This window comes from Lepidochelys kempii, chromosome 1, assembly GCF_965140265.1.
Source record: "Lepidochelys kempii isolate rLepKem1 chromosome 1, rLepKem1.hap2, whole genome shotgun sequence".
Classification (NCBI taxonomy): domain Eukaryota; kingdom Metazoa; phylum Chordata; order Testudines; family Cheloniidae; genus Lepidochelys; species Lepidochelys kempii.
Window position 1 is genome coordinate 261,673,457 of NC_133256.1, and position 18,504 is coordinate 261,691,960.

An 18,504-nucleotide genomic window follows, 5' to 3' on the forward strand; every position below is an offset into this window, starting at 1 on the left:
CCTGCACTAGATTTTGTAATTCCTCAAAGTTTTCTGTTTTGAAAATTATCTTACTACACTAATGCATTATTTGAACCAATCCTTTATAATACCAGATTTAAGTGGTTCTTGCTCAGGTTCAAGGTTTTCCTTTTTATGCTCACATTCTCTGTACTGCTTTCCCTCCCAAATTCTGTTGTTTAACTTTATTGATGCAGAATGGCTGCTGCATTCCAACCCAGAAGTGGCTACATTTCTGTAGTCGGTGAAGTGATCCTTATGTGCTGTAAACAGTCTATTAGACATTTTAGGATTATTAATGCGGGAAGGTGCTATATAAATGTAAGGCATTAGAATATTTTCAGCTGATCTATAACCCACACTTCCTACCCTGCATCAGGTACCTCAATGCACTAGAGGCTGGAATCTCATACTTCTCTTTAAAGCTGACGTTCAAAGAGGTTTTAAGGACACCAGAAAAATTAAAGAAAATTGTGAAGGATCAGACCCGGAAAAGCAATGGTAAGGGGAGATGAGAGTTCTCTTTCCCTTGCATGCATGCTGTTGATCTCTGTCTATGCACTACTGCCTGGGTTATGTTCTGGGGAAAATCTTTCCACTTATGACAGAAAGAGCACAGATACTCTTTTCCATTTTTGTGAATGTGGGAAGATGGCACAGAACTCAATTCCCCCACTGTCCTGATAAAGCATATGGGCATATTCTGCTTGTAGATGCCTCTTGGGGTAGATTATCTTCTGCAGACATGACACTGTCTTCCTACAAGCCCTGTCCAGTGGAGCATTCATAACCCAGCAGCCCCTGGTCATAGTTTGGATTCCAGTGTTACTAGAATGCCAAGCTTCTTTCTCTGTGTCTGTTTCTCTCTCACACACACACCCCTTTTGTGCAACAAGGGGGCTCATTTCAAACATGGGGGAATGAACAATCCCTACTGGAAACCCTGGCCATGGTGGTGATGCCTCAGCTCTATTAACAAGTGCTTATGGTAATGTTAATCCCTGACATCATTGGAGGGGGGAGCATGAGAATAAGGAAGCCAGTGACAGATTAATGGTTTATTCTTCTAATACCCTTTGCCTTAGAACCTTCTATACCATGTTACTGATTGTAGTTTATGTTGCACTCAATCTACGTGCGATTTTAATGCTCATGAAAGCAAGGTGCTGATTATAACTGGGTCAGGCATAACGTGGGCAGATGCTGAGCAAGCTTTCTCCTTCCACTGTGTAGTTCAGTCCTGACCCACAACTATCTGTTCTTTTATTTCTGGCAATACCTCTCAGCCCTGACCAGCTGTAGCCCTGTTATTCTAGAGTTTATATTCTAAGAACAGTATGTAAAACTCTATTTGTCCTCCTCCTCCTTATTTGTATGCCTCTCACCTTCTCTCCATCTGTCTTTACCTGGTCTGTAGTGATCATCATGTGTGGCTCTCCAGCTGAGGTCAAGACAATCCTAGAGGGAGAGAAAGTAGATGAGGACATAGTCATCATCCTGGTGGATCTTCACAAGTAAAGTATCGCCACTGGTTTTCCTTCTGTCCCCACTCCCATTTCCTGCAGGATGGAGCTAATGGAAATAGTCCAAGAGGAACTCTCATGCTGAGGAGACATTTTACCATGAAACATTTCCCTGTCACCTCCTTTTCATAGTCTTCTTGGCCCCCTTTTAGCCAATTATCAAAGCTTTTTTGGTGTTTGAACCAGGACGCATCTTCCACATCACTTATCCAATCCATGTTAGATTTTTTTTAAGGCATCTATATTTTGGACTGTGATGTCATAGAGTCATGACCTCACTGCAGGATGAAATTATAGAATAATAGAAATCAGGTTAGAACCTAACATCTTTTCTATCTTCCTCCCTACTACCCCACCAGAAAACACAGGAATGCACCCTAAAAGATATTCTCCAGGGCTTTGTCTTGTCCAATTTTAAATGACATAAGCAGTGAGGCTTCCACCACTTCCACGGAGAGACTATTCCATAGCTAAATGGATCTCCCTACTAGGATGTATTTCCTGATATTCACCCTAAATAGTCACTTGCTTGATTTCATCTTAGTATTCCTAATTACAGCCTCTTCAGATCACCTTACATGATTTCTCTCCTTCTTTAAGATGGGATCTTCAAAGGAGCCTAAGATAGTTAGATACTCAGTTAGGATTTGGGCATCTAACTACCTTAGGCTCCTTTGAAAATCTGGCCAGAAGGCTAGAATTTTCAAAGGTATAGAGGCACCTAAAGAGGCAGAGAGGCACCTGGTGGGATTTTCAAAAACATCTAAGTGAGTTAGGCACCTAACTCATTCAAATCAATAGAAGTTAGGGACCTAACCTGTTTAGGTGCTTTTGAAAATCCCACTAGGCACCTAAATACCTGTGAAGGTCTGCCCCTTGGTGTTTATGCCCTTAATGTAATTGTAGACATTTCTCATATCCCCCTTAGCTGTCGAGCTGGTCAGGAATTTTTTGACAAAGTTTTTCATCCAAAAATGTTGATTTGTCAAATCCTGTGAAAAGGGCAGTTTTGATTAAATTTTCCTCAGCTCGGAGTTGAAATTTCTACTCAAAATAAAAGAGCAAGAGACCCTGGAATAGCCTGCTGGTTATGGCACTCTCTTAGGATGCAGGAGCCATAAGATGTCTAGGTTCATGGGCCTGCTCGCTAATTCAGAGCAGAGACCTGAACATAAGTCTACCTCATCCCAGGTGAGTGCCCTAATCATGGGGCTATAGAGTCAGTCTTTCCTTCTGACCCAATGAATATTTAACTTACACAAAGTGGAACAGCTCCAACAGAAGAGATCCACCTTAGAATAGCTGGGTGGCTAATGCACTCAGCTGGGATGTAGATGACCACAGTTCAAGTCTTTGCTCTGAATTAGGCAGAGCAGTGACTTAAACCTAGCTCTTTCATGTCTCCTTCATCTTAGGTGAGTGCTGTAGCCAGTAGGCCATTGATTATTCTATAGTTGGTCATTCTGATTTTTCACAAAACAAATTTCAAAGGTCTCAGTTTTGTTCCACTGTAGCATGGGAAGCTTTTCAAAATCATGAAATTTCTCACAGGACAGGAAAACTGTTTCCTACACAGTTCTACTTAGTTGCATAATTTGGCCAAATGACATATGGGATTTTTAAAAAATCTCCCTACATTTACCATTTCCTCTAGCCCCTTGAGTGTTTTCTTGCTATTCTGATCTTCCAGTTTGTCACACATATATAAAAGTGAGAGTGAGAGAGAGAGAGGCAATTACCAGGCCAGTTATTGCAATGACCTCCATGGCAGTGATCTCAATGGGATTTCACAAATACAAGATTCTGACTTCATTACAGGATGGAACAGAAGCTGGAGGCCTTAGAAGTTTTCACTCAAACACATATCTGCAATAACAGGAAAGGGAATTGTTGTCAATAAGTATTGATGGCATTGAGAGAAATGATCTTTCAGATTTGCCCTAGGATTGAATCTCTCTTTGAAACATACTAAACTCGGACATGAGCAAGTATATAAATCTGAAGGAAATCAGATAGCGGTAGTATATTGACCATCTCTTTGTTAGTATGTATAGGACAGTTTTTTATGATGGATGTTAGAATGATGTAAGAGCTATTGAAAATATCACAAAACAGGGTACTATTCATGGTACTCTAAATATCCTGTGACTATAAATCACCAGTTCCAATCAGATCCATGCTATGGCTGGCAGGCAAAGAAATTGGAAAACTCAGATTAGGAATGCGTTATGGAGCCTTTCACTGGTTACAGGTCTATGCGAAATGGTTATCTCAGTTCAATATCACTAGGACAGTAGGTGTTTTCACCATTTATACTAACTGGTTCCAGTAGTGGTAGCCTCAGAGAGGCCAAGAATCCCCAGGACCATGGAGTCTGAATGCCTCTCAATCCTAGAGCTGGCCTCTCTGGCTCAGGATTGAGGCACTGAAGGAATAGTTTAGTAATCTAAGATCTAGGTTCAAACACCTCTTGGAATCACAGGTTAAAGTTCCAGCAGGCTCAGCTCAATCTTTCCTCCTCCAAAGGGAATACATGAAGTAGCCTGTAGTTCACTCAGTGTCTGTGTTTTTCAGATGGCACCTTTAAAACGTGGAGTCCTATAAGCGTTGTGTTGACATCAAGGATTCTATGACACTTGCCATCAGATCAGGGGGGTGCCCTGGTGTCCTTAGCCACAATTTCCCTGCCTTCACTAGCGCGCAGAGTGGTGTCTGAAACTGGTTGTCTCTCTCCCACACCCAGCTGCCTATATTTCAGTGGTGCTTGTTGATATAGTTGTAAAGAGCAGACTGGGGAGGAAGATGTGCTCCTGGTTAAGGCAAGCTCCTTGGACTTGGACACTTGGGCTTCATTCCTGGCTCTGCCACAGACCTTGGGCACGTCACTAAGGGTTAGTCTACATGGCACTGGCAAAGCACGTTAGAGGGGTGTAACTGATAGAGTGCTTCAATGAACTGTGCTCCTACTGTCCTGTGTAGATCCTGCTGGAACAAGCTAAAAGGATTATATTAACACGATCTATGTACCTTTTAGTTCATGCCAGCAAGGTCAACATGGGGCAGTTAAAGCATTTTACAAATCACACCCTTCTAATGTGCTTTGCCGATGCCAAATAGACAACCTCTACAGAAGTGCTTTGAAGATAAATTCATTTATACATGGCCCTGCATCACCACCTTGCATATAAATATTTACAGATAGGGTGGTCTGTGCAGTGATAGCACAGACTAAATCTCCACTCTGCCCAGGATGGGGAGGATGAGATGATTTTTTCTTCCTTCAGTAGGAGGATGGGAGCCACCACTGCAGTTGCTGCAGCATGTGGTCTTCTGACAGGGCCAGCTGCCTCAGTGCCGTGGCGCCCTGCTGCCATTCACTGCTGCTTGTGTTTGATTTTAGAATAACCCTGTAGTTTATGGGATCAGGCCTTCTCATACACAAACACAGAAGTATGCTAAATCCAAACAGGGTAACTGGGTCAGGCCCCACTTTTCTCCAGTGCTGGAGTTCTCCAGATAGCTCTGTGGATTTAAATTCTATTGGGCCAAGAGCCCTCTGCCAGCCAGGACTCAAGCATAGATCATGTTGATCTGTAGAACTAAGTCAGTCACTGCTAGGAGGGATCTTGCAGAGCTACTAAATCCTGTGGGCTCCAGGGAATTTTCCATATTGGTCAGTCCACGCCTGATTGTAAAGCACTTTGAGATCCCTTCAGGGTGAAAGTTGCAGAGTGAATGTCTGAGGGTATTATTAAGGGCAGGGGCAGTGTGTTTGGGGGTGGGGAAGCTGCTGCTGCTGCTGCCTGTGCTTGGGCTAAAGAGAGGACTTTGGTCTCCAAAGCTCTTATTCTAGTACCAAATTCATTCTGAAAGTTAAAAAGACAAGAATGAGCAATCAAATGTGAGTTATGGGATGAGATTCACAAAAGGAGTTTTTAGCAATCCAACTGTATCAAATACAAATACTGCCCCTTCCCATTGATACTTATAGTCAGTCTCCTCTCAGTGATGCTTTCAGCAAGTGGTTCTCAGACTGTGGTTTGTGGAGCACTTCCAGATAGTCTGCGGAGCTGCTTCTGTTATGGAGTGAAGTAGCAGCCAATTTCAAGCAGTGACTCATCCTGCTATCGTAGCTCATCACCAGACTTTGATGGTTTCCAAAGACTCTTTTAGCTATTTCATATCCTTCTTGGCCAAGTGTTTCTTTAGTGTAAATTGTGCTGTGATCAAGTTTGTAAAGGACACCAAAATTAGAGGGATAGTAAATGCATCAGAGGTCAAAAACAAATTGACCAGTGATCTGGAGAGATTGTAGTCATGGAGACTTAAGACACCAAGAAGAGACTCAGGCCCAGGTATTTAAGCTCCTAACTTCCACTGATTTTAATAGAAGTTAGGAGCCTAGATAGCATTTTGGATTTGGGACTCAGTCTCTCTATGTGTAAAGTGCTGCAAGCAGGGAGAGAAAATAAACAGCACAGAAACAAAGCAGGGCAATAGAATCTACTTAGGCATATGTGTTTATTTTTATCTGGTCTCTTCAGATTTGTCTCAATATTACCATTTTGTGTAGCTAAACACTATAGCTGCCACAGAGATAGTGTGAACAATGGAAAGGGATATATCTACCACAGTGAAAAGTGATTTACAATGTCAAGTCTGAGAACCACCATGTGAACCTGTTAATCAACAGTTCCTTTTGGGGAGAGGGGGAAGGTCTCTCTAGGTATGAAGAGCTGTAGGTCTCCCCTGCTCCTGCTATCATTGTCCCTGAAGCACTTGTGTTTTTCTTTACAGTAACATGTACTTTCAGAACACCACATCAGACAATTATATGCGGAATGTCCTTGTCCTGACGCTGCCACCACCCAGTTACAGACCAAATTCCACGGATGAATACCTGGTAACCACACTATTTCATATCTGATCATTTCATCCAGTTCACCTGTGTTCACACAACAGTGTTCCAGAAAAAATGGCTGCTACTGACTGTACTCATCCCACAAAACAAATTAATCACATTACAACACAGCAGCATTGTATAGCAATGTTTAACTCTTCATGTCATGACAATGTGACGATGCAGGATGACTTCTCATCCTCCTGCTGTAATCTATCATCATGATGTAGAGTTACAGCATCACAAAGCAAAGGTGCAAGATAGTTGTGCTACATTATGAGGCCCAAACTAGGTTCAAAGCTTTTAATTGGCCTGCAAATGTCTAGTTCATGGGACTTGGGAGAGAACTGTGAAAATTTTTACTCCTGGAGGAATTCTATGCCACTGCGCACGTACAGAATTTATGTCCCCCACAGATTTCTTTGTTTCCCCACAGAAAAATGACTTTCTGATGGGGAAGCAAAGGGAAGCCACAAAAGCGGTCAGGTGCCCAGGGCAGCCAGCAGAGTAGTAAATCACTGTGGGGTGGGGGCAGGACTGGGGAAGACATGGCTGGTGGCTCCTACCCTGCGCTGGGCTCAGCTGCTAGTCCCGTCTGAGCTGAGGAGGATGGGACTTTCTCTTCTCCAGCATGGCATCTGGGGCCAGGTCAGACCCACCCCCAGACTTCTCCCCTGGCTGTAGGAAATTCTGCAATGCCTCCCCCCCCCCAAGAACTTCCTGCACCCATAGCTCCTCAGCTGCAGGGTGAAGGTTCACTGCACAGGGACCTGCTCCCCCATCCGTCCAACTCCCGTGCTTCCAGACCCCCTCATACCCAGACTCTCCTGCTGAGCCTCACCCTGCACCTCACACTCAGAACCCGCCGATGATCTCTCTGCACCTGGACCACCCCGATGAGCCACCCACACCCAGATCCCCATCCTACTGAGCCCCAACCACCTGCACCTGAACCCCCACACTGAGTCCCCACATCCAGACCCTCCCTGCTGAGCTCTATCCCCCCCACACACACTCAGACCCCTCACTGCTGAGCACCAACCACCTTCACCTGGACCCCCTGGGAGAGTCCCATTAGTGTTGCACCCAGAACCCCACAACAAGACCTTGTGCATCAAGATCCCCCCGCACCCAGATCCCCCACTGAGCCACCCACACCCAGATTGCCCCATACAGAACCCTCTAAACCCATACCTGGATCTCCCCATCCTAAGCCCCTTCACACTTGGATCCTGCCATGCTGGGCCTGCCTGCCCACACCTGGCATGGAGGGGCAGGGCTCTGGGGTGTTTCTGGGGCAGGCCTGGTTCTTGCGCTGTGTCAGGGTTGGGTGCAGCCTCACCACTGAGTTCATGTCCCAGAGGAGGGGAGGGAAGGTGGAGCTGCACAGTGATCTCTCACCTCTGTGCAGCCAGTGGCCTGTGCTCCCCAATGCCATGCTGGAGCCTCCACATTTATTTGACAAATAAAATTTGCAGAATTTTAGAATATTGTGCACAGAATTTTTTATTTTTTTGGCACAGAATGCCCTTGGGAATAGAAAATATAGACTGTATCTCAAGTTTTGGGGTGACTATAAAGTCTATCAGTTGTATTCTAGAGTAGCTATACTACACAATTCAGGCAGGATTTATAGATGTGGTGGGTCTGTGGGGGGAAAAGGAGTGGTGGCCGGGTTTCAGAGACATAGACTGTGGGGAAAACAAGGCCTGAGAGACAGAAACTCCGCTACAGTACAGAGGAAGCCAGGGAAAAAGGAAGGGTCTGGAATTGTGATTTGCGGGAATTGTGGGAAGACAGAGATGAAGCACCTTGCTCCCAAAGGAGAATAAGTGGGAGAGCCTCTTGTAACAGGTTTCTAGCTGAGCAGTACAGCTAAAGGGCTTAGTTGCCTTCCCTTGTGCCCCTGGGGATAAGTGTAATGGCGTCGCTACTGCCCTCTGGTAGAGAACAACAGCTTTAAACTCTGATGAAAGGTAATTCAGTGATTTTTGTTTTTTTATGGGTGCCCTGACTCTGTCCATTTGGGACCTGTCATCTACAATGTCACAGCAGATCCAGGGTTGTTTGAAGCTTGTGCCGCTGCATTTCTTTTCTGGGTCAACTTTCTGCTACCTGGGTTGCATCAGAAAAAAGTCAGGCAGGACTAATGCCTTATGTACCTTTAATATCACCAAGTCTCCCCTGCAGGCTTCTAGAAACCTTTGAGGCACCATCAAGTATTATAGACTCGTGAACTAAACCCAAGGCATGGAAGATGCAGAAACCAACAGTTGTCATGAGGTGTCGACTGGAAAATACTTTTGACCCACAGCACCTCTTGCTATTCCAGTCCTAGGACCTCCCCAGTTCTACTACTGCACCTTAATCTTGACCCGCAATATCCTCTTACTACAGACCGGTGGCTTCGTCACCTCACTCCGCTTAAAGAAAAGGAGTACTTGTGGCACTTTAGAGACTAACCAATTTATTTGAGAATGAGCTTTCGTGAGCTATAGCTCACTTCATCGGATGCATGCCGTGGAAACTGCAGCAGACTTTATTTATACACAGAGAATATGAAAAAATACCTCCTCCCACCCCACTGTCCTGCTGGTAATAGCTTATCTAAAGTGATTATCAGGTGGGCCATTTCCAGCACAAATCCAGGTTTTCTCACCCTCCACCCCCCCACACAAATTCACTCTCCTGCTGGTGATAGCCCATCCAAAGTGACAACTCTTTACACAATGTGCAGGATAATAAAGTTGGGCCATTTCCTGCACAAATCCAGGTTCTCTCACCCCCTCACCCCCTTCCCAAAAACCACACACACAAACTCACTATCCTGCTGGTAATAGCTCATCCAAAGTGACCATTCTCCCTACAATGTGCATAATTAAGGTGGGCCATTTCCACCACAAATCCAGGTTTTCTCACATCCCCCCCATCCCCATACACACACAAACTCACTCTCCTGCTGGTAATAGCTCATCCAAACTGACCACTCTCCAAGTTTAAATCCAAGTTAAACCAGAACATCTGGGGGGGGGGGGGGGTAGGAAAAAACTCCGCTTATGCACCTCAATCCCATCTTGCAGCATCCTATTTTCCCAAGCCTGAGCCCCCACACGCCACTGCCAATGCACCTGACTGACCTGCAGCAGCTTCTGCTGTTCCATTTCTGAAGTTTCTCCTGAGCTGATACTCCAAACGATGCTGCAGTTTTGGATGGAGGTATAAACAGGCTGTGTTGCCAACTTCTTTTTTTCCCCTATTCTAGCTGAATAATGACTATATTGTTGGCTATTTGGATGGAGTCTTGCTCTTTGGACACGTCCTGAAGAAACTTCTGCTCTCCCAACAGTCAGTTGGGAGTCCTGCTGATTTCATTGAACATTTTCGGAACATCACATTTAAAGGTAATAAAGTACAATTCTGAGCAACAGCTCACTGAGTGGACTGTGGGGAGAGGGAGTTCATTTTCCAGGTGGGCATGAGGGGAACTCCCCTTATTGCTGAATGGGTTTAGACTCTGCAATGAGTTATCTTCCCTCTTTTTCTGTTCAACTGATTTTCCCAAATATACTATGATAATCAGCACTGAAGAAACAGACTAAGTAATATCCATACACAGAGAATCCCCTTCCGTATACATCACCTACAAAAAAGAGGTGAAACTTTTTATAAATTTCAATGAGGACCAAAGTGTTTGGGGGCCAGAATCTCTCCTGGGCTGCAGGCTCTTCATACTGATCTTGCGGTGTAAAGGGTACAGAAATGACAAAGGAGGAATATTCCTGTAGAGTGGGAGGGGCACTCCCTGGTCAGCACAGAATAGGATGACATATGTTAAGCTCCCTGGCCTTATTACATTGTGCTTTTCTGATGTAGGTATAGAGTACTTAATTGTCTACATGGGAACTATTGCCTGGGTGGACCAAAGGATGTGTAATAGTGAGGCATCCAAGTGGGTTGCAGAGTCCATTAGACTCTTTCCTATCATCTGACTGGCATCCAGGTTTTATTTTAGGCTAAACACAAGGTTGGATGAGGATGAAGTATACATAACATTGAACCAAATCCATCTCTCATCTTCATCCCCAGAAATGTAGCAAGTTCTTCTTTTGTCATTGTCCTGGATGGCAGTGTGGGGAGTATGTATAGTAGAAAATATTCAGCCACAGCTAACATTGGCCAAGAAAGCATCAGCATCAATTTCACCAATGACTTCAGAGGGAGCAGAATTAGGTCAATACTAAGTGCTTTTGAAGATTCCACCCTAAAATCCTTAGTCTGTAACATTAACATATCCTGAGTTATGGAATGTATGCATTCCCCACCATAAGAAAGCAAGCAGCAGGGTAAGAAAAAGTATGGTTAAAATGGCAAGGTACACAAGGTTATTAGACCCAAACAGATATCCCTCAAAAGATGAAAATCTAGGCCAAGTGAAGCCAGCAGAAAAGAACATAAATTATCTCTGTATTTCCCTCCTTGTTGACCGACTTTGTGGCCAAGGATAGAATCAGAGTTTCCCTCTCACCTCTAGAGATGGTCCCTTAAAGGCACAGTGGCAGGATCAGTGTATGGAAATAAAACAGACTGGTTGCTACATAAGTTGTATCTTTTCTGTGGCTAAGGAGGGCTTCATTCTTCAGTATTGTTAGATCTACTCCTTTTACCAATGTCAAACTCATATTTTAAAGCAAAAAATAGTATGCAAATAAGGGAGAAGCAGAGGCTGAATAAGCTGAGGTGCATGCTAAGAAGGATGCTCTAGTGTAGATGCAGAAGGTTAATGGGAAGAAAAATCCTAACATCAGAAGTCTCTTAATTTACACCTCTCTTCTTGTCACATGTTCATGCTTCTTGGGAAAGTGCTAGGCTCCTTCACTGATCTGTTCCTTGTGTCCACAGGTGCATTGGGTCCAGTGACCCTGGATGAATTTGGAGATCTTGATGTCAATTTGTCCCTATTGTATACATCAGTAGATACCTATCAAGTATGTAATTCCATTAAGAAGGTATCCTGTGGTGAACTGTGAGAGGGAAACTAGAGGCCCTAGGTTAGGGTGTGATTATGACAAGAGAGAGAGCTGAAAAGGAGGTGTACTAGAGCTGTTGGTGTAGGGGAGGGGTCCCTCCAAGTCCCCCCCCAGACCCCACTTCAGGTCCTTGTACTGTCTTTCTCACCCTGCTAGAAGCTGCCCAAGGGGTTCTTGGAGCAAGCAAACAAATGAAAAGTCTTCTCTCTTTCTTCCCTTCTGGGCAAGAGGAGTCCAAGGGAAATTAAAGAAAAGTAAGAGTGACCTGGGACTCAGGCAGTCTTCCTAGGTCAGCTCTTTGGGCTTAATCTAGATGCGGGGGTCTAATCTCCAGCCCCTCCTCATGAGGCATGTTGTTTTGAGGCTCAGTTGTGCAGCTTTGGGAGAAGTGAAGCTTGTTGCTGTCTCTCAATGAGCCTATCTTGGCTTTCTGAGGCAGGGCAGCTTTCATCCTTTTCACTGCCCCTTCCTGGGGCAGGTGTTCCCTTTTAAGCTCCCCCTACTCCAGGCAGAACAAGCCTTGCAGGTGTGCCTTGTTGGTGTTGAACAGGCCGAGGGGAACTTGTTTATCCCCTCTCTGCTATTTTGAGGGCATGCCTCTTCACAGCAGCACAATGAGGCAAGTGGGGAAAGAAGTCACCCTGATGATTTGGTAGACTGTTGCACTTCTGGGAAGGACAGAGTAGTAGTACAGGCAGAATATGAAAAACAGAAACATGAACCAGGCTGGAGGGGACACAGCACTGCAGTAGAGGGCATGAGTCTATTTTTCTGAGAGTCTGTAGTGCATTATGGGAGGATGAAGCAAAGGAAAGGGACTGAGTGTGACAGCTATTAACAAAGTTCATTTCTATACTCTCTCACAGTTCCGGCCCCTCCTGCAGTATGACACTCATCAGAATAAGACAAAACCAATGACTACCAGCCCATCTTTCAGCTGGAGGAACCAGAAGCTGCCTAGTGACATTCCAAGTGCTGGTGAGATACCTACTAAAACTGGTTCCTAATGGAGGGGGCTCATGCATGGTTAAGATAACACTTACTAAGCAATGTGGCCACCCAATCTTAACTGCCATAGGGATGTCAATAGGAGCTGAGAATATAACAGTACCTTATCCTACCCTAACTAAACTTGTCATTTTCTGTGTACCCAATACAACTTCAAATGTTCATTTCTGTTCATATACTGCTAGGAGCCTTGCTGTTCTCTATGCAACACAGTTGATCTGTGGTGTACATGATGGTGGCTGGAAGAGATCACTTTGGACAATAAAACCTTTACTGAAGTGCAATGGCACTGTGATGGACCAAAAGGGCAGAGTTAATGTTGCATGGCAGGTGTCTCCCTAACTTTGCATTTCCTACATTTGTAAGATTTGTGCTTCCCTGGCCCATGCAATAGTACCTCCATAATCCTGGAACCTGAACTGCTCATTTTCTGGTTTTCTAACATTTGGATTTTTGGACACAAACTCTTATGTTGTGGATGAGCATGAAGTGCCTAGGGCAGTGTGGAGAGCCAGAAAGCTTAACTCCATATTAACAAAGTGTCTTGTATGCAAGTAGCTGCAAGGTGTACAAAAAGCTTCAGGTAGAGAACAGTTCAGTATGGCTATACTTCACTCACGACTAGATGGTGCCTCCTCTGGCTGTTCTGGGGATTAGCTCTGCCAGGGCAACACCCCTTCTTGCAGTTCTACCCAGTGATGAGCTGCCAAAATCTTAACAACTGGTTCCCTATAAAAAGTTCTGATTTAAGGGATGTGCCCCAGTATGTATTTTTTGTACCAACAGCGTTACCATACGTCCGTATTTTCCCGGCGATTTAAATTTAAAAATTCTTCCTGGACGGCGATTTAAGAACCAAAAAGCTTGACCTGTCCGGGAAAATACAGATGTATGTTAACCCTGCCTAAAGTTCTTTTTTAAAAAGATGGGCCTGAACTAGAAATGAGCTCCGTTTCACATGTGTGGGTCCCCGCCACGCCCTGGGGGTTTGCTAGGGTGACCAGATGTCCCGATTTTATAGGGACAGTCCTGATTTTGGGGTCTTATATAGGCTCCTATTACCCCCCCATCTCCTGTCCTGATTTTTCACACTTGCTGTCTGGTCACCCTAGGGTGTGCACATGTGTGGGTCCCAGCTGCTCCCTGCCCCCCTCATTGAAGCAGGTGTGCAGGGTTACTGCCCTGGGAACTGCAGGGCACCAGTGGATGTGGGGCCAGCTGCAGACAGGGGCGTGGGGCAGGGCTAGCTGGAGGCAGGGGGTGCAGGGCTGGCTACGAGCAGGGCAGGGGGTGCGGGGTTGGTTGGAGGCAAGCGGGGTGCGGGGGGGTGCAGGGCTGGCTGGAGACAGGGGCTGGCTGCGGGCAGGGCGGGGGGTGGCTGGAGGCAGGGGCTGGCTGCGGGTAGCGGCTGCGGGGGTGGCTGGCTGCAGGGGCTGGCTGCAGGCAGGGTGGTGGGTACTCATGGGGAGAGCAGCAGGACGCAGCTTAGGCCCAGCAGAGCAGCCGGGGACCCACCAGGCAGCATCGGGAGCCCCAGGGCCAGGGGAGCAGCAGCAGCAACAGGGCTCGTGTGCAGGGCCAGGCGGCAGCCCACATGGCTCCTGCAGCGCAGCGCCCCCGGTGGCCGGAGGAGGAATTACATCACTGCTCAGCCAGAGCCCATCAAAGCCCCAGCGCCCCCTGCAGGGAAGCAGGTTAACAACTGGTTCTAAAACTGCTTCAAAATTTAACAACCAGTTTGCGCGAACCAGTGCGAACCAGCTCCAGCTCACCACTGGTTCTACCCCATCAATCTGTCAACAGTCCCCCTCTTGCTTCAAGAGCTCCTGCTTCCCTCCAGCTAGGTTACTCAGTGTTTTCCCCTTCCAGGGTATCAAAATCTTTTAACACAAATTGTCCCAGGCAGTCTGCTCCGTGCCTCCTGGTCTGCGCTACTTCCCCAGTGGCTGGCAGGGGAAACTGGTCCTGCCCTCTACTCTGGGTTCCAGATCAGGGGCCCTTCCATCAGCTGCTAGGGTTTTCTCTATCCCATACCTTGCTGCTTTTCCCACCTTTCTGGCTCTTTGGGTTTGCCAGCCCAAACTCCATCCTCCCAGGGAGTAGCTGTAGACTACTCTCCAGTCCTAAACATATCTCCCTTCTCCCAGGGAGTGACTGCAGACTACTTCCCTGCAGCCCCCAGCTGCTGTCATCTTCTGGGCTTTATACAGACCACTCCTGTTCCTGTCTAGCTAAGCCTTGACTCTAATTAATCCCTGCTTTCTGGCTCCTCCTCCAGGTGCAGCCTGGGCAGTTAATTGGCCCAGCTAACCACTTTAACCCCTTCTCCCTTGTCCTGTTGAGACAGACTCTCCATCACAGGCTGATACTAACTCAGCCATCAGTATAGTGTGATCAGTGGAACTGGAGCCATGTTCCCTGAAGGGATGGGGACTGTTACTGACAGCACAGGAGGGGACAGGGAATGGGTGGAGTTTGTCTGAGTTGCTTCCAGCCTCAGGGAGAGAGCAGTGCACAGGGTTTAATGAAGTTCCACTTGTTCAACTTAACCTGCATTCAGTTTCACTCTTGGCAAATGAAACAAGCAAGGGGAGGCTCTCAGTAAAAGTCAGCTCAACCTAGCTCCCACTGGCTTGACCCAGACTGTGTTTCAGTTCTTGATAGCTTTCTACTGATCCTCTGTGTGACCCAAGACAAGTCTGGACCACAGAACCATGACATACCACTTTCTCTTGGTGACCAGAATTTCCTTCTGTATTCAATCAGATTTTAAATCCAGACTACTAGAATTCAGAGTTTTGTGGAACACAGTGGCACCAAAAGCCCAGTAGAGAGCAAATGAGCACTTTGATTATTTAGCATGAGAGTTACTTAGCACATTAAGCTAAAGTCCTACCTGTCTATGTTGATAAGTGTTATGGTGCAAACGTAGCTAAGATGAGGTACCACTCATTTGTTTCCCCCCAATTTTGAGTCCATTTGCAGTAAAATGTTACATGGAGTGTAGTATTTTCATTTACATTCTTCCACCACCCTCAAACTCCTTAAGAAAATGCCTCAGGGAGTCATTTATAGCCCCAAAGTAGGAAACCTTATGTTTTTACACAGTTTAGTTTCCTCTATAGTAGAAACAGTGTAATGAGACCAGATCATATGTTTTAGCCCCATAAATAGGCTGCCTGAACCGTCCAAAAGTCTATGAAAACACAAATGCAAAGCTATTAAGCTTAGTATATGCTTAATCCTGAACTACCATTTTCAATTTGTATCAGCCAAGCAGGCTATAGTAAAGCAGGGGACCAATACTTGCAAATCTAGAAGTCCAACTTCTGATATAACCAGATTTTTTGCAGCTTAGGCAAAACAAACAAACAAAAACACTTTCCAAAGCCAAGAATTTAAAAAGGCTTCCTCCAGCCAGTTTCCAAACAAATATATTCAAACAGAAAATCGCTTTAGATAGCCAAAGTTTAAGTCACTGTTCCCAGCCACCCCCTATCAAAACTTTTTTAGCTAGCTATGTGCTCTTTCCTCTAGCAAGCTAACCAAACTCAATAGCTAGAACACAACCCTTTTATAGCAAATTGGCAACTTTAATTTGTAATTTGCAACTGCTGATCCAATTCTGCTACTCTTCCCATGACATTCCTTGAAATTAGGGCTTTTACCTTTGATTTTTCTATTGCTCAGAGTGTTAATGCCCACCCTACCAATCCCTGGATGGGTCTATACACTCCAACATAAATTTCATTCTGGTTCTTTAGGAAGAATACACAATATTAATTCGTGGTGGAATACTGTTTAGCATGCTATAGTGTCAGTAGCCACTAGAGGGTAGCATAGCCTCAAGAACAAAACTGGTGCTCTAATACTCCCATTTCAAACATCACCCAGTCACATTATTAAAATGTGAGTTTGGAATCGTGCAGTCTTCAACAAGTGAGACACATGTTTCAGGGGGTTGGCAGGGAGACACCTCATGACTCTTCATGCATATCTGCTTGACGGATTTATTTATTGATGACCTGATGTTCTGCCTTCCTAACTGGAGGCAATCTTCCACTGATTTCAACGGGCTTTGCATCGGGCCCTGGGTATGTATTTTTTAATACAATGTGTTCAGTGTTCTCACTAAGGTTGTATATTTTCCAATTTCCCTCCTTTGCAGGCCCGCACATCCTGACTATCGCTGTCTTTGCACTCACAGGGACCGTGGTGTTGGTTGTGATCATCGCTCTGCTGGTGTTGAGGTATCAGCCTCATGTTTCTTTTCTCCTCCATTTGGTACTTCTGGGCATGGGTTGTTTGATAGCTCCTTGAAAATATGTCCAATTATCTCCTACCCATTGGCAAGGCTCTTGCTGGCTTATCTCTCTCTGTGTGTGCCACTTTATTGTAGACACCACGCATGGCACCTGCATTCAGCACTCCCTGCTTTGAGAAATGATCCAGCTGTTCAGGTGGTAGACGTGACAGGTGGTCAGGCCTATTCCACCCCCTAGAAAGCACTGCTTTGCATACACACACAAACTTAGCAAGTGTCTTTGTGAGGACAAGGCCAACCTTCAGATTTTTTCTCACTTATTGCTCACACTTAGTCCTTTCTATTACTCTACTATGTTTCTTTACCCTTTTGGTGACTTCCAACAGTTCATCCTGGAAGGATGACTCAATCTTGTGTCATTGCACAAATAAAAATACCAGAAAGTTTTGGCACCACAGTGTCTAGATCAACTTTGTCTCTTACTATTTTCCCAGACTTGTCCTGCTTCATTGCAGCTAGTTCACTCACTTTTTCTATGGCTAAAATTTTCTGACTAGATTGTGGTAAAGCTTCTATCATGATGGAAAAAATCAGATAAATAGAAACTGAAACCCACTCTAGGATCCTCTCAGAGAAAAAATTCAACCCATTTCCAGTGCATCTATATATCTCTCATATTCATAAGACTCAGAACCGTCGTTTTCAGCGGTTTCAGAGATGTATATTTTACCTGGACCTTCCACCTTTAGTAGCTCAGATGATTCCTTTCCCACAGATCAAAGGACTTCATACGAATCCAATTTTCTTGTTGTCTTTGAACACCTGATTTGTAACACACTTTAACCATTGTCATGTTGCCCTGATGTGTTCTCTTTGCTAGTTAACACTCTCCATGAGGTAAGAATCCAAGTTGATGTAGTCAGTCCACACTTGGATGCCCAGCTGTACCCAAGAAACAGAAGAGTTCATTGTTCCCAAACCTAAGGACAAACATGTCAACAGACTGACAGACAAAGTTAATCTGTATTTGTTTATTTGTTGAAGAGCTAGCAGAAATTTGACAAAAGGCTATTTCCAGACACTTTGTACTTCTGCCAAAGGTGCTGTTACCCCTCCTGAATCTATTCCAATGAATCTACTGATGGCAAAGATAATTAATCATTGAATTCTATTTAGAGTTTTATGCCACACCCATCACTGTGGTCTCCGAGAGCCTCCAATGCAGTAAGAAATTCTTGGGGATTCCTCAGAATCAATTCTTGCTATTTTTTCCAAAAAATTTACACTTTGCATGTAGAAATGTTACCAAACTTCACAGTCCTAGCTAATTCAGATGATGCAGTGGATCACCTCATAATTCTCAAGGAAGAAGAGAGACCTGACAATGTCATTCTCTTTTGTCAGCCAGTTAATGACCTGATTAATAACTGTTTACAACTGTTACCAATTTTGCTCTTCCCATCAATATAGCCAAGCTCCACAAGCAGCTTACCTAAACTGAGGTCTTCTGACCCGAGTTTCAATTGTGCAGTGATTTCCTGCTCTAGTAAATCTTATCTCTTGATAGAGGATAATAATACTCCTAAGAATCCATTAGGCAAGAAAATGAACAAGAGCTCAAATCATTCCTTACATATCACCCAGTGTGTGGAGTTCTTAAACTATCCCACACTTTTCTGGGTAGTTCTGACTTCCAAGTAAACAAATCAATCCAGAGTCCTCAAAAAACACAAAACCAGTATTAGACATTGGAAATGTCATTCCAGTCCAATAAGTGCTTAG

The 18,504-nt window shown here is 45.0% G+C and overlaps 1 protein-coding gene across 1 annotated transcript in view; it reads left to right on the forward strand.

The window, feature by feature from the left end:
• The window catches only part of GUCY2C (guanylate cyclase 2C), a 65,307-nt gene that overhangs the window by 10,677 nt on the left and 36,126 nt on the right, over positions 1-18,504 (forward strand). Inside the window, exons 5-11 of the mRNA XM_073327304.1 lie at positions 380-501; positions 1,418-1,514; positions 6,321-6,426; positions 9,686-9,824; positions 11,323-11,408; positions 12,317-12,428; positions 16,627-16,708. Coding sequence (XP_073183405.1) covers positions 380-501; positions 1,418-1,514; positions 6,321-6,426; positions 9,686-9,824; positions 11,323-11,408; positions 12,317-12,428; positions 16,627-16,708 — 744 coding nt within the window. The remainder of the gene's footprint in view (positions 1-379; positions 502-1,417; positions 1,515-6,320; positions 6,427-9,685; positions 9,825-11,322; positions 11,409-12,316; positions 12,429-16,626; positions 16,709-18,504) is intronic.